Source organism: Triturus cristatus, chromosome 1_1 (assembly GCF_964204655.1).
Source record: "Triturus cristatus chromosome 1_1, aTriCri1.1, whole genome shotgun sequence".
Lineage (NCBI taxonomy): Eukaryota > Metazoa > Chordata > Amphibia > Caudata > Salamandridae > Triturus > Triturus cristatus.
Window position 1 is genome coordinate 393,936,014 of NC_140579.1, and position 14,796 is coordinate 393,950,809.

Sequence of the window (14,796 nt, forward strand, 5' to 3'; positions counted from 1 at the left end):
TAAGCGGACGGAAAACCAGGAGGGGAAAACAGCCAGAAAGATCAAAAGGAATGTGTTGTGAAAGTGACGTGAACAAGATAAGCAGGTCATCAACACACGCTAGTGATTGGAAAGAGCACGATAAGAAAGTTGTCTGTTCACAAGCAAATCAGCCTAAGGTTACCAGGTATGCCCCTTTCTATCTTCTCCCACAGTGCATCCAGAACATGCTCAAGTCTTGAAAGGGATTTAAGAGTTGCTTAGTCAAACACATTTATTCTTCATGGACCACCACATAATTATTATGGTGTAATTCCATAGGTAACTCTGGATTATTGGTCCTTAATTCCATGTGACAATGAGATCCCTATGTTCAATAATCCAGTAGAAACCTAGGAGGGGACAAAGTATGGCATGCTGGACTTCAGTGTGAGGGAATGCGGCAGAACAAGCATGTGTGGTAAAATTGGAGAGTCTCCACATGCGCTTATGATTAAATTGTCACCGCTATGTCACATCTATTCGGGAAAAGCATTCCACATGTTTGAAGTAAGAGGGCGGTAACAATACCTTGTTCAAAATACCCTTCTTACAGTGGAGTCTGTTGTAAAGAACTACAATAGAAAGAGGCATGAACCTGCCCAGAAGCGCAAAAAGCACCTCCTCAAAACAACCCATGGTTTGCAATTCAGGGAGCTATGTCTCTCACATACTTTGGGGTAGAGAGTTCCCACGGCTCTGGCAATACCCCAATATTGGCCTGAGGCTTCCCGTGATAAACTACAACTGGACTTCCATTCCCTTTCCCCTTCTTTGCTCACTGAGACTGTTCTGCCATTATCCCAAACCAGAGCAGCAAGTCTCTGTGCTGTACCAGAACTAGGGCTGTTCACAAACCTAGATTATAAAATCTACTCTGTAGCTCTCTGTGCTGTAGTCGAACACAGACAATACCACCACCCCAAAACATACAGTGTGCTGCCAGCGTTTAATCCCTGATCAACACCTAACATTATTTGGACAGTACTACAAGCAGCCTTATTTATGACAATAAATTGAAGAACAAAAGACCTATGGCAGGCAGCAAAGAAGAATGAAGGACTGGCAGAATGTAAAGCCAATGCACTTTCAAGCACTTTTCTGAAAAACTAAGTCCAGTTTTTATTGTCATCAAAAACAGGCAGACTGCTGAAGGGATAAAAATTGATTTCTTAATACATTGACAGACGAAAAACAGTGTTTGAAGAGGGTAGCTGTAACGAAAAAACAGTTTTGGAGGTCTTTGTTTAATCACTTATACACCTTACTGCCTTTACAGTCAACACGCAACCAACTCACTCTGGGAATTTCTTGCAGTTAGTGTAGGAGGTGCATGGTATTTGCAGACGCAGGTTACCGAGCCAAGTGACTTACACCAGAAAGTCTTTCCACTACATTTGTCCACACAATCTTTGGATCCTCAGAAGGTGGAACACTGCAAATAATCCACAAGCTGTTGGAGGACTCGGTGTCCCTTACAGAACCAGGGCTGACTGGGCTTTTCCAAGGCAAAACACAAACATAAGGAATCGATGCAGATGGCTGCATAATTTGGGAATGTTGCCCAGTGACCCTCTGGGAGGTCAATAGGGTGCTGTACGATTAGTAATCACCCACCAAATGCAATTTGTGGATTGTCGTCATCCTCTGTGGTGGTTTCTGGCAGAGAAGTACACCATTGCATGGCAGTCCATCCACTGCACTCAGGAGCAAAGATAAAAGGTAAAACACCAAAGTCCAAATGTCCCCTGAAGTCCACTCCTTCACATCGGGTAATTTAAGACCACGTCCTGTTTGGCCAACTCCAACAACATAGGGTCGTCGAAAAACTTGCTGATACTGACATCTTCGCTCAGACCCTATGGAATAAACAGGTCAATATAAGTAAAAGTTTTCACATTGTCAGACTGCACCCGACTAACGAGCGAATTCTTTTAAGTGCCTAGATACTGAGTGGGTAGGGCTGGTGAAAGCAATGGTTTCCCCTTTTGACAAATATAGGGGAGGCACATTTATCCAAAGGGGCATTTCTTCTTGGGCAACCAAATAATGCTTGCCAATAAGGACCAGGGGAACTGACACCTTCCCCTATGCCCTGTTTTCTGCTGCGAACAGGGCACGGAGGCAGCTTTTACCTGTTCCAGTCCTTTCTGGCACACAAAATGATGCAGGCCGAGGAGAACTGGGGCAACTGCCATGGCATCCCGTTTGGGATATGTTACTCTAGTACTTTCATATGAGTGACAGCAAGGTTATTTGCAAAAATGATAACGGGAGTAGGAGGTCTCAGGCTGGTTACTCAGTGCCATGAGTAGAATTGTGACCAAGACACTAGCGCAGATGTCACCTTTCCTAGGCTTTTTGGCATTCAAAACAGTTCAGCCAAAGAGAGCCAGTGCAGGTATGGAGTAGTATAAAGAGGATAGATGGAAAACGTAATTAAGAGTGTATGACGGCTATTCCCCAATATGAAAAGAAAGCTTACAAGCCATGGCAACCCTTCAATTTTTCTATTTATTAATTTTATTTTTATCTGAAAATGTACGCAATAAGCATTAAAAGCATATAAGTAAAAATATCAGTGTCTAAAGGTGGTGTGCGTGTTTGCGCAAAAAAAAGAGGAAAGAAAAAAATAATCTCAAAATAAATAAGTAAATAAATAAAAAAATAATGGCATACATATACTCAGAGATTGATTTAACAGCCCTGGCCTTGACCTGGATGTGCACAAGCAAAATGCTGTCCTTCATAGTGAAAAGCAATGGCTAAGGTGGGCTGACCCATTCCCGTGGCTGTGCTGGGCAGAAGCAAAATGTGAATGACAACTCGGAAATAGAATAAGATGAAGAAGGCTGAACTAAAGGCTCTCACAAACCTAAAACCATCTGTAGGCCAGACCTACACAAGTATTGTAAAGCCAGTAGGTCCGGTTTGAACATGCTAAGGCACGCAGCATTCACACATTAGAGCAAGATGCATGGAAGAGAGCGTGCGTGATCAGACAAAGATGGCTAGGATTGTGGAATAGTCCCTCGGGGAGTTCTATGTGAGCACTAGACTGAAGGTGGAAGTATACACCCAAACACCCAGCTGTACTAGGTTAACGGGGGTTACTTCCCTAGGTTGAGCCAAGACCTGACTGAAAGTTTCAAGCCAATAGCTGAAAGAGGAGGGTCAAAGAAAGCAAACGGTTGAATGAGGTGAACCCAAAGACCATTATGTATACTGTAAGCAATAGGTCAGCTGCAAAATAAAAACCCAGGCCTAAAGAGGAGGAGGAGGATAATGATGATCACAGAAACAAGTAACTGATATTTGTGCGTAAAAACTAACCCTTAAGACAAAACTACCAAAATAAAAGGCGCTCACTACGTTGAATATGAACTTTTCATAACACCATTCATTTGCAATTTGAGATAATTGTGAGCAGACAAAATAGTGTCAATGTTTATTACCTTCCTCCGTCTGGTTTTGATCATGAACTCCCTGGCCAGATGGGGTGCAGGTTGAGGCTCCAGGGGGCGGATTATGATGCTTTTATCCAAGGGGTCACCAGGCACAATCTAGAAATAAAAGGATAAAAGAGGTGACTGGTGAACTGGTCACTGGCACAGGTATACAGGAAACGCACAGGGTCTACTCAAACAGTAACAATGGAGGGGGGAAGAGACTGATGCTGCAGGCATCAGCACAAACTGTTATAAGTGTTGTCATTAGCAAAGAGGCAGCAAAGGCTGGGGAGAGTACTATGGCTTCTATAGAAGATGGGAGCTAAACACACACACAATCACCAAGTACAGAGCACGTGGCCATGACCGAAGTGAAGACGATCGACTTGCTTGCATATAGTAGGCCAGGGCGGTGGCTATAGATCCAGATAGCGGGGTTACCATTATAAGTAATGAGACTGGGGTCCCTAGCTTAGCTATAGAGGGAGGTGCCACACATACAATTGTGCAACCAATTTGCACAAATGGACACAAAAGCTGCCAAAGATTGTGGCACATGTAGAGAGTAAAGGTGCAGGAAGTGGAGGTGTGGTAGTACTGATAAAGATGTCAGATGGTGCCACAATGGCTCAGTGTAGGTGATGCCACATACATTAGAGGAAGGCTACCCACTTATGTCTCCATAACAGGACAAACATACTAGAGAGTAGGACTAGGTAAGTCCAGTCTTACCTGCCAGTGGTGGAAGACTGATAATGAGAATGCCTGTCCCTGAGTGTGGGTTCTCAGGTCGGTTTCAAATCCAAAAGAGTCAATGGCCGGGATGAAGGCTTTAATAGTATAAAGAGGAGAGCCTGGTATTGGTGCATCCTGAGTCACATGACCCCTGAAGAAGTAACAAAGACAATTAAAAATGCCTTGAGCAATAAGTGCAGATCTAGAGCACCAGGCACACACAGAAGAAATAAGGAAATGAAAACAGAAAAGGGGGATTCTGCATGAGAGGAGGAATGTGAGAACAAGAAGTCACAAGATAGACAAGACTTTCCCTGAAACCATATCAACGGCTAAACAGAGTCATGGTTGTACAGAAATTGCAATCGGATATGGGTAATTCAATATACTGCCTCCGCGTTTCATTCAATCTCGAACAGTTTTGAGTAATGTCCTATTACTTACCGGTAATCTTCATTACTCCGGGTCCCGTAGTCCTCGACACCGTCATGGACAAGTGAGATCTACTATCTCACTGACAGAAAAAAGAACGAAGGAATGCTGGACCTACCCTCCCCCTCCCACTGGGAGTACTTAAGGAGTACCGTCCCAGCATTCCTCCTGAAATACCAAGCACCAATGAAGGCCGGCAGACAGGGAGGGAGGGAGGGAAGTCATGACGGTGTCGAGGACTACGGGACCCGGAGTAATGAAGATTACCGGTAAGTAATAGGACATTACCCCCAGGTCCCTCCGTCCTCGACACCGTCATGGACAAGTGAGAAATACCAAAGCAAACACCGGCATTCAAACCAGAAAACACAACAAACCACCAGGATAGCAAACAAACCCAGAGATTTATTGGAAATAAGCAGAAAAAAACATTTAGGAGCGAACAGAGCTCAACACCCCCAATGCAAAACCTCCATCATCCCCCAAAAGATTGAGGAGACGATAATGCCTGATGAAGGTATTAGAAGAGGCCCGCGTGGCAGCCCTGCAAATCTCAGAGAGAGGAACACCCCGAACCTCCGCCCAAGAAGCAGCCACCCCTCTCGTAGAACGACCCTGAACCCCCAAAGGAGGAGGAGAACCAGACAGAGAGTAGGCCAAGGAAATGGCTTGCTTCAGCCAACGGCCGATGGACACAGAAGAAGCCTTACACCCCAGAGAAGCCGCACCAAAGGAGACAAAAAGGGAGTCCGACTTGCGAAATTCCGCAGTTCGGTCAAGATAAACGCGCAGAGCCCTGCACACATCCAACAAAGACCACCGGGGACCACCGGGAGAATCCAAGACAGAGCCCAGGGAGGGCAACACCAACTCCTGGCACCTGTGAAATTGCGAAGAAACCTTCGGCACAAAGGAAGAATCCAGGCGGAGGACAACCCCACCCTCCGTGAAAGACAGAAAGGGAGCACGAGCCATCAAGGCCCCCAACTCCCCAAGACGTCGAGCAGAGGTGACAGCCACCAGGAAAACCACCTTGAGGGTGAGAAACTTTAAATCCACCGTCTCCAAGGGCTCAAAAGGAGGACCGACCAAAACCCGCAGGACCAAAGGCAAGTCCCACAGGGGAAAGGAAGGGCGAGGCACAGGCCGGGAAACAGTAAAACTGCGAAGAAGACGAGAAACCAATACTTCAACATCCGAAAGATTCCCCCACGGGGAACGAAAAGCCCGAACAGCGGCCCACTGGGCACGCAGCGTAGAAACAGCCAAACCCTTCTCGAAACCTTCCCACAAGAATTGAAGGACAACCGGCACGGAACAGAACAAAGGGGAGACACCCAACGCAGAACACCAGCGATTAAAATTACCCCAATGACGATCATAAGCCTTAAGGGTAGAAGGTCGTCGGGAACGCTGAAGAGCCATCGCTAAATGTTCCGGAAAACCGCGCCGTTGCCAACCCTGCCTTTCAACCTCCACACCGACAACCGCAACCGGAGAAGAGACAGGCACGGGGAAGACCGCAGAGGAGACGGAGACAGGGGAAGAAACCAAGGACCCTGCACCGCCAAAAGCCGCACCGTCGGAAACCAAGACCTCCGAGGCCAAAACGGTAGCACCGCCACCACCTCCCGATCCTCCTGACACAACCGGGCCAGAAACCTGGGAACCAGCGCCAGGGGGGGGAAGGCATAGAGGAGACGCGACGGCCACGGGAGAGACAGAGCGTCCACCCCCCAGCAACCCTCCTGCAGAAACCGGGAGCAAAAACGAGGGAGCTGAGCATTGTGCCGGGAGGCAAAGAGGTCCAGAAAGGGACGCCCAAACTTCCCGCACACAAGCCGAAACGCAACCGGGGTGAGAGACAACTCCAGAGAATCCGGAAAGCACCGACTCAGGGCATCCGCCACAAAGTTGTCCACTCCCCGAAGATGAACCGCCGTCAGAGACAGCAGATGGCCCTCCGCCCAACAAAATAGGGGCACCACCACCGCATTCAAAGACGCCGAACGAATCCCCCCTTGATGATTCAGATAGGCCACCGTCACCATATTGTCGGACCGCACCAACACGTTCCGATCGAGCAACAGAGCGCGGAAACCCATCACAGCCCGGGACACCGCCGTGAGCTCTCTCCAGTTGGATGACCGGCGGCTCTCCAGGAGGGACCAACGACCTTGAAGGGAGCGAGACCCCAAGGTCGCCCCCCAACCCAAGGCGCTGGCATCCGAAGTCAAGACCAGAGAAGGGGAAGACTGCAGGGGCAGACCTAAAGACAGATGATCCCTCACAGACCACCAAAGAAGAACCGGGAGGACCACTGGAGACACAGGAATGAGAATCTCCAAAGCGAGGGACCGGGGATCCCAAAGAGACAGAAGGTACACCCAAAGGGGGCGCAGATGAAACCGTGCCCAAGCCACTGTAAAAACAGTCGCCGCCATCAGACCCATAAGACGCAACCAAAGGCGCACCGGAAAGGCTCCCCCCAACCAGAAACGATGAGCAAGGGACACCAACGTCGTCACCCGAGGTTCGGGGAGGAACACACGGTTCAGATCCGAACGGAATCGGGCCCCAATAAAAAACATGTCCTGAGACGGAGTCAGTTGACACTTGGGCAAGTTGATCAGGAAACCATGGGCCCGCAACGCCGAGCACACCACCTCCCTGGCCTCCAGTAACAGGACCCGAGATGGAGCATGGATCAACCAGTCGTCTAAATAGGGGTATACCATCACCCCTTGGAGATGAAGCCATGCGACCAAAGGCGCCACCACCTTCGTAAACACCCGTGGCGCCGACCGGAGACCGAACGGCAAGACCATGAACTGGAAATGACGTCCCTGAACACAAAACCTCAGAAACCTGCGGGACCGAGGATGGATCGGTACATGGTAGTACGCATCCTGAAGGTCGAGGGTACACATGAAGTGCCCCGGCAGTACCAACGGAATTATCCTTTGTAAAGTCTCCATGCGGAAAGGAATTCTGGCCACCCATTTGTTCATAACCCGCAGATCCAAAATTAAGCGGAAACCCCCCGTGTTCTTTGGAACCAGAAAGACCAGGGAATAGAAACCCAACCCCGTCTCCAGCGGGGGAACCTCCTGAATGGCACCTTTTCGAAGAAGGTCCAGAAGCCCGAGAGAAAGATGAGACCGCTTTACGCGACTCGAAGGCCAAGGAGTCGGCCGAACACCCGAGTCCGGAGGCGGAGTCGTAAACTCCAGAACATAACCCTGGCGAATGATGTCCAACACCCAGACGTCGGAACAAGACTGAACCCAGGCAGCCAGGAAGAAGCGCAGCCGCCCTCCAACCAACAACCCGGGAACCACCGCCAAAGAGTCAGGAACGTGGCTTGGCAGGAGGAGGGGATTTAGCCTTACGGTCCCGACCACGGCCAGAAGCAAACCTACCCTGGCCTCTCACAAACTGTCTACGAGAAGCAGGGCGAAAGAAAGATTTGGGTTTAGAAGGGACAGGAGCAGTAGTAGAGATTTTAAAGGAAGAGGAATGCTTCTTTTCCTTAAACAATTTGTGTAACTTCGCCTCCAACTCCCCCCCAAACAACATAGTACCCTGAAAGGGCAACCTCAAAGCGCATGCTTTCTGCGCAGAGTCAGTCTTCCAGTCCTTAAGGACAAGACTGCGCCGTGCAGCCACACAAGCTCCCCCGGAAAGAGCCGAAGCCCGCACAACGTCAAAGGAGACATCAGATAGGAGTTCCACCTGACGCTCAATCTGCTCCAGCAAACCAGAACAGTCCGTGGCATTATCCATAGACTGATAGAGGGACTTCAGGTCAGACAACAGTGACTGCGACACATAAGTCCCGTAGATGCCTGCTCGTAAGGCCAGGTGGGAACCAGAATACACTTTACGGAGCGCCACATCCGCCTTCTTGTCAACTGGATCCTTCAGTACAGCATCCTCAGCAAGGGAAGTACGCCCCACCAAACTAGCCACAAACGAGTCAATAGGAATCGAATCAGGTAGTTCAGTAGCCATATCCTGCAGAGGATAGAGTTTAGTCATGAAGCGCGGAATCAGGATGCGATCCGGATCAGCCCACTCGCGCTTCAAAACATCTCGGATGAAGGGATGGACAGGGACATCGACAGTGGCAGCACTCTGAAATTGTCGCAACAAAGGGCCCCTAGAGGTACTAGGCGCGTCTCCGTCAGGGAACCCCATGTTCTCTTTAACATGCTGCACAATTGCGGACATAGTCTCCTTGTCCACATATTTGCCTTTTAACTCCTCCTCTCCCAAACCCGCAGACTCATCGCCACTAGAGTCCGAAGAAACAGGAGCAGGACACCTGCGACGGGATCCAGCATCACCCATCTCAGACAAAGTCTCCCTGATCAAGCGCTTAATATGCGCATCAGCACCAGTCTCACGGCGCCTGGATCTGGCAGGAGAGGGAGACCTGGAAGCACTAGAGGAAGAGGACGACCTCTCCCGGTGATGACGTTTCCTGGAATGTTTTCCCATCACAAAAACACACCAACAACAGCAATATTACCAGAGATAACAACCGCTATGCGGTACTCACCCCAAACGCTCGTTTTTAAACGAGTTTCCCCAAAGCCGGCAATCACGAGGCGCCTGACTTCCGTCCCCACGCTCAAAAACCGGAAGTCAGGCATGACCACATCCGGCCGGGGAATCAGCGCCATCCAATCAGAGGAGCAGCGCGGCCGCGCCCCCCAGCAAGCCCAGCAGGCCGGGAGAGGCGGCCATCGGGCCAGGAGAGAACCAATGCGGTATTACACCGCCGCGAGGTCCGGAAATGAAGAGGCCCGCGCCACTCCCCCCAAGCCCAGCAGGGAGGGAGAGGCAAACAGCGAAGGGCCGCCGGCATCCAGGTAAGACCCAGCAGCCACAACGCCACATCCAGAAAGAAGGCAGGAGCGCCCACGCTCCTGCCGCGTCCTCACACTGTCAGAATGACAGAAAAAAGAACAGGAGGAATGCTGGGACGGTACTCCTTAAGTACTCCCAGTGGGAGGGGGAGGGTAGGTCCAGCATTCCTTCGTTCTTTTTTCTGTCAGTGAGATAGTAGATCTCACTTGTCCATGACGGTGTCGAGGACGGAGGGACCTGGGGGTAATACATTTTAAACCCACTCTTCTCAGTCTCTATAACAAAACCTGTGACTGGCTACAGTCCTTTGCTGTGTGCGAGATTTTAGAATTAAATGTTCAGCACTGAAATTGCAAACGCTCTATGAAGTTTTGGCACCCCAGAACTGCAGTTTATTGCATAAAACAGCTGCTCCTTTCCCAACTATCGAGCAGTGCCTGCTGGCAAGTCTGGAGGCAGCCCCAGATGTCCCACTGTATGATTGGTGAATGTGAGTAGAATGTTGCCCCCATTGTTTCTATACATTACGTTGGGGTAGTTGTTCACGGCGGAGTTAGCTTGGAAGCGCAACCTCGGCAGAGCACCAAACCCCTGCCTGAGTAGGACTGTGCCTGCCCAAGTGCTTGAAGTGAAATAAAGACACCAACAGCGCATCATAGAAGACGTGTCTGTGGGTGCTGCTCGGGAGCCTGAAATTGCTGACTGAGTTTAAAAAAGGTGAGCTTTTAGCAAGGTTCCAAACTGTGCCTCGGTGACGTGATACAGTGAGAAATCCTGTCCCAGAATGCGGGACCATTGAAAAAGGACGTCAGCTGAATGCAATCATCACCGAGGAAATAAGGGCATAGGTTAGTTTGCAAATGCTTAGAACCTAGTGCACCAATGCATAGGAAAGTTCAAACAAGCCAAATGTTTTGGCATCTAGACACAGGTCCGCTTTTGTTTTTTTGCAGTCCTTGGACTAGTAGCAGTTTCAAATTCTTGTCTTTATCTGGAAGAAATTCACCATAGAGGCAACTAGAACACAACATGAAGGCTAACAGTGCTACAGTTATCAGGGTGTTTTTTTGGGGTGGGGGAGGGGGAATTGAAACATGTTCTTCACTGTGGCCCCAGTGATAAACTTTCTCCAAGACCACCTCCAGGTTTTTATCTACGTGTGTAAGGGTAACTGATTAGCGAGAGAAAGGAACGAAATGAGATAGTCAACTAGGGCCAGGTGATATCATGTCTCGAACACAATGAACTCAATCTTTTCTGCATGCAGCTTGCGCCAGTCATCTTACATCCCTATGCTCCATGTAATAGACATTTAAGTAAGAAGGGCCTTACTTAGAGTTTGACTGGCCGGGTATTCGACAAAAACTAGCGGAGCGGTATGTGCTCCAAGCTTGCTGGTCCCCTGCTCTATTCAGAGTCCGATGATCTGCTCGGTTTCCAATGGTGGCGCCTACACCGTTGGCCTGACTGACACTGGGCCGTTAATCAATGGACATCAGATGATCATTAAGGGCAGATATGCCAACAGGAATGCTTTTCCTGTTTGGGACCTCTACACGAAATCGGATTAATGGCCCTGGGGAAAAACTCCTGGTGCTCCAGATCCACTAATTGTTTTTCGACAACAAACTCCCTTTTGAAAAACAAAACATTTTGAAGTGCGGGAGCACTGAACTTGCCACCTGCACAGCAAAGCTTCAGTCCCTTAAACAAAGCCGCGGTGGTGGTGCTCTACTTAAGGAGCAGCGATCTCTGCCTGTCTGGCACCGTTCTATAAACATGGGGGGCTTTGCTGCTCCATGGGAGTGGAGTGCATTCCTTATGGGAACTCACCATGGAGTTTCAGTAATTAACATACAAAATATAGAGTAACAACGGATAGTGACCCCCATCAACGGATGAAGGCCATTGGTGGAGAGGAGATCATTCCTTCTGGACTATTAATTTCAGGTGTGTAAGGAAAGAACCATAATCTTTGCTGATACCTACAACTTCAGAAATGACCTGTGAGCACTCAGATTGAGGCGGTCTTTTATATCAACGGTATGGGAGATACTAAGGAGCAACGCATCACAATATTCTCTTAATTTACTGTGCCCAGATGCTTGCAGGGCGGCTTCAATGTTTGAAAGAGTTAAACATGTGTTTAGAAACTGCAAGGTAACCATCTTGTTACGTTAACCTCCCAATAACCAGAAACATAGGTCTTAAGGTCTCAAGCTAGCAAGTTCCTTCGTGTCCATGTTAGATGTCTTTAGTAATAAAAGGGAGACAGAAAGAAGTCTGGAGGTGGAAAGGAGAGGTCAAGAGTACATAGCAAGAATGAGGCACAGAAAAAAGGAGATAGCGCCCAGTGAGCAAAAGCTACACGTAGAGCAAAGCTCGAGAGACGAGGAAGTCAACTGGTGCTCATAGAAATAAATATTGCCGTTAAAATCACGGTGATAGTACTAACGGGCATCCTACCTGCGTCTGGCTAGAACAGTGTAAACAGCAGATACACAATCAGCAGGCGCCTGCACCTCCACAAAGTAGTATGGCTCCATCAGACGCGGGGTGGCCTACGTCATAGAAAAAACACATAACGCATAGTGAGTCTGCTGCAACAAGAAGCCAATCCAGCCTCATCTATGCTATATGCATCACCTCTGCCTCATAAATGGAGCCCTGTTCACAAGGAATCTATTAAAATGTAAGCTGCATAGGGTTCACTACTTCCCACAAACCAGTTCAGATTACCTGTCCCTTCATCTGCTACAAAACAGAACTATAGAACTAAAAAGTATTATAAAGGTGCAAGGAGCACATGGGACAAAATTATAAGGAGCTTTTGTGGAAAGAAATGTGGAACATGCATGAGCATAGTAAAAAGGGTTCTACAGCTACATCATGTTACTGTGTCACACGTTACTTTTGCCGATTCCTTATTAAGAATCACCCCAGTGGCAGAACTTGTCATTTGTCTTTAGAAAACTGGCTGCGCGTGTTTCTTCTATTGAAGCTACCTTTTTTTTCATAATGCACTCACACATTTGACTTCTCCCTGCTTGGACATTACAAAGATTCACTAAGACACACTTTACCACAAATATTTGAGGGTTGGATAATTGTAATTTATTCTGTCGTCTAATATGTCATCATATTTCTAAGTCTCGCCATAGATTTTGAGGAAAACCATGTAAATACAACTGCTTCTGGGAGGCCTCAGAATACTGCTGTGTTGATTAACTGTAGATCAGAGCACACACAGGAGGTGCAGGGGTACTGCCACCACCAGCATACAGAGGGGGGGGGGCTGGTCTGCTGGCCTATGACTGTAGGCAGGGCTCTTTAGAAGGGAAGGGTTTACAGAAGGTATGCTCAGTCCTTACCATGAGGAAGGCAGAGTAGACGACTCTTCGGGCGGTAGGAATGATCTGCCCTCCTCCACGGTGCAGGGGCTCCTGGGCAATGACCGCATCAAGGATCTTAAACTTCACATTACGAATCACTGTGGAGGAACAGAGGATTCTTTTAGTGCTGAAAGGTTCATCTCCACATACTGCACACACACAAAAGTTGCCTCCAACAACTGCTTTAAAACAGGGAGATTGCTCAACGAGTCACAGGAATGCAGGATTGAAACCGAAGCTGTGGCTGTATATATGACTGTTGAGCATCTGCTTCTAAAGTCAAGAATTAGGCAGGATGTTCGGTCAATATTCTTGGCATCACTTAAGCTAAAAAGGGGGGTGAAGTGCATTTTTAGGATGTTGGCAGATGTTTCAATAAGCTCGTGACTTTCAAAGATCTTGTACTTGAGAATCCAATGTGGTTCTTACTGGCAGGCTCTAGATTGAAATAGCGAGGAACTTTACTTACACTCGTCACACAGGGGACCTTCCCTGGTTCCCCACTGGCAGCCTTGAACAATGCTGTCTTTCACCGAACCCAGCAATGCCTTGTCCACCTGCGAAAAAACACACATAATGGTAGTAAACCATGATCGCACTAGAATCACAGACTACAGAACACTACCAACGCAGATAGAGAAAATTAAAGAGAAAGAAGCAGAAGAGAAATGTTATGAATGAGACCTCTAAGCCTAAAATCAGAAGACGTGTAAAAATAAATCTTATGGGGGAAACTGAGAAACAGGACAGGCAGAAGACTCTTCTTGAGAGGTGACTCTACCTCAGATGGCAGTGTGTCATCTACCAAAATGTTTGGCCCAGTGGCATCAGGTCCAAAGGCCCAGATAGATCGGGCAGCCAGCAAATCCCAGTCATACTTTGTTTGGAAGAACTCACCCAACTTCTTTCTAAGGAGATACGAAGATAATAATTAAACATTATCACCATTGATATCCTCACAGGTTTTGCGTTTCATTGTCAATGTCACACTAACAGTTACTCCTGCAAAGAACCATGTCACTAGCCACTTAACTGCATCCTTTTCCCATCATCATGCTGGTGCTCATATCAGACATACCTGTTCCATGTAATCTGCACAACTTCGTTCTCAATGTCTTCAGCCAGCCCCTTCTCCAGGGGCTCTGCAATCATTGTTATCTTGTTTCTAGATATCAAAAGACACAAACTTAGACTCTCAAGAGACATCACACAGAAAAACTGTTCAAAAGAGACATCAGAAGAGGCACAATGCTCATAAAAAGCACGACACATGCTTATTATCGTCGAGCTGGCATAAGGGTGTGGATTAAAGAAGGAAAAATACAACAGGCATGGCTCAGGTCAAGAACACTTAGGCAAAGCGTCATGGGGCTCCGAACTGTGAAAGACTGAAGGAAGGTCCCTCGCTCGGACTGAGGAAACTCGTCTCCTCCATCCCCAGGTTCCTTTTAAAATGCAACTGAGAAAGGACGCGATATTCACACGTGAGATTAGAAAAGCAGGTACGGTGTTTAAAATAAAAATAAAAAGAGCCTAAACCTTATAAGCTAAGGAGTAACAGAAGTACACCGATCATTTAAGGCTGAAGGGTATAAGGTTTTGGTTCAATTAGGTGTATATACCGAGGCAGCTGCTTTAAAGGGTGATCTTGATATAAAATGTGAGCCAGTGAAGGATGCTTAGAGCCAATTCACAGAATCCTTTCAGGAGACACGTGCTAAAGTGTTGGACAGTTTTACATAAAACACATTTGCTCACTCCAGATATCAGTGATCTACTGTACGGCTTTGCTGACCAGGTACTTAATGGAAAATGCTACTTACTTTGAAAACATCTATTCGTAGCTTGTGATGCTAATGATTCACATCTAGTGTTGGGCTTGGACGTTTGCAAGT

The 14,796-nt window shown here is 47.9% G+C and overlaps 1 protein-coding gene across 1 annotated transcript; it reads right to left on the reverse strand.

Annotated features, from left to right (window-relative positions):
* Positions 1-1,170: 1,170 nt before the first annotated feature.
* Positions 1,171-14,062, reverse strand: LOC146870294 (116 kDa U5 small nuclear ribonucleoprotein component-like). The gene is made up of 8 exons (XM_085599661.1): positions 13,980-14,062; positions 13,683-13,809; positions 13,371-13,458; positions 12,881-12,999; positions 11,976-12,070; positions 4,200-4,353; positions 3,474-3,581; positions 1,171-1,877 (listed from the first exon to the last, which is right to left on the reverse strand). The coding sequence occupies exons 1-8, from the start codon at positions 14,051-14,053 to the stop codon at positions 1,782-1,784; spliced, it is 861 nt and encodes a 286-aa protein (XP_085455787.1). The 5' UTR covers positions 14,054-14,062; the 3' UTR covers positions 1,171-1,781.
* Positions 14,063-14,796: the final 734 nt, after the last annotated feature.

Bases quoted from the DNA above. Each gene is read 5' to 3' on its own strand.
- LOC146870294 (XM_085599661.1), bottom strand. From the start codon at position 14,053: ATGATTGCAGAGCCCCTGGAGAAGGGGCTGGCTGAAGACATTGAGAAC. The intron at 13,810-13,979 runs GTATGTCTGATA...GTATCTCCTTAG, and splicing joins GTGCAGATTACATGGAACAG to AAAGAAGTTGGGTGAGTTCT. The intron at 13,459-13,682 runs GTAGAGTCACCT...GTTTTTTCGCAG, and splicing joins ATGACACACTGCCATCTGAG to GTGGACAAGGCATTGCTGGG.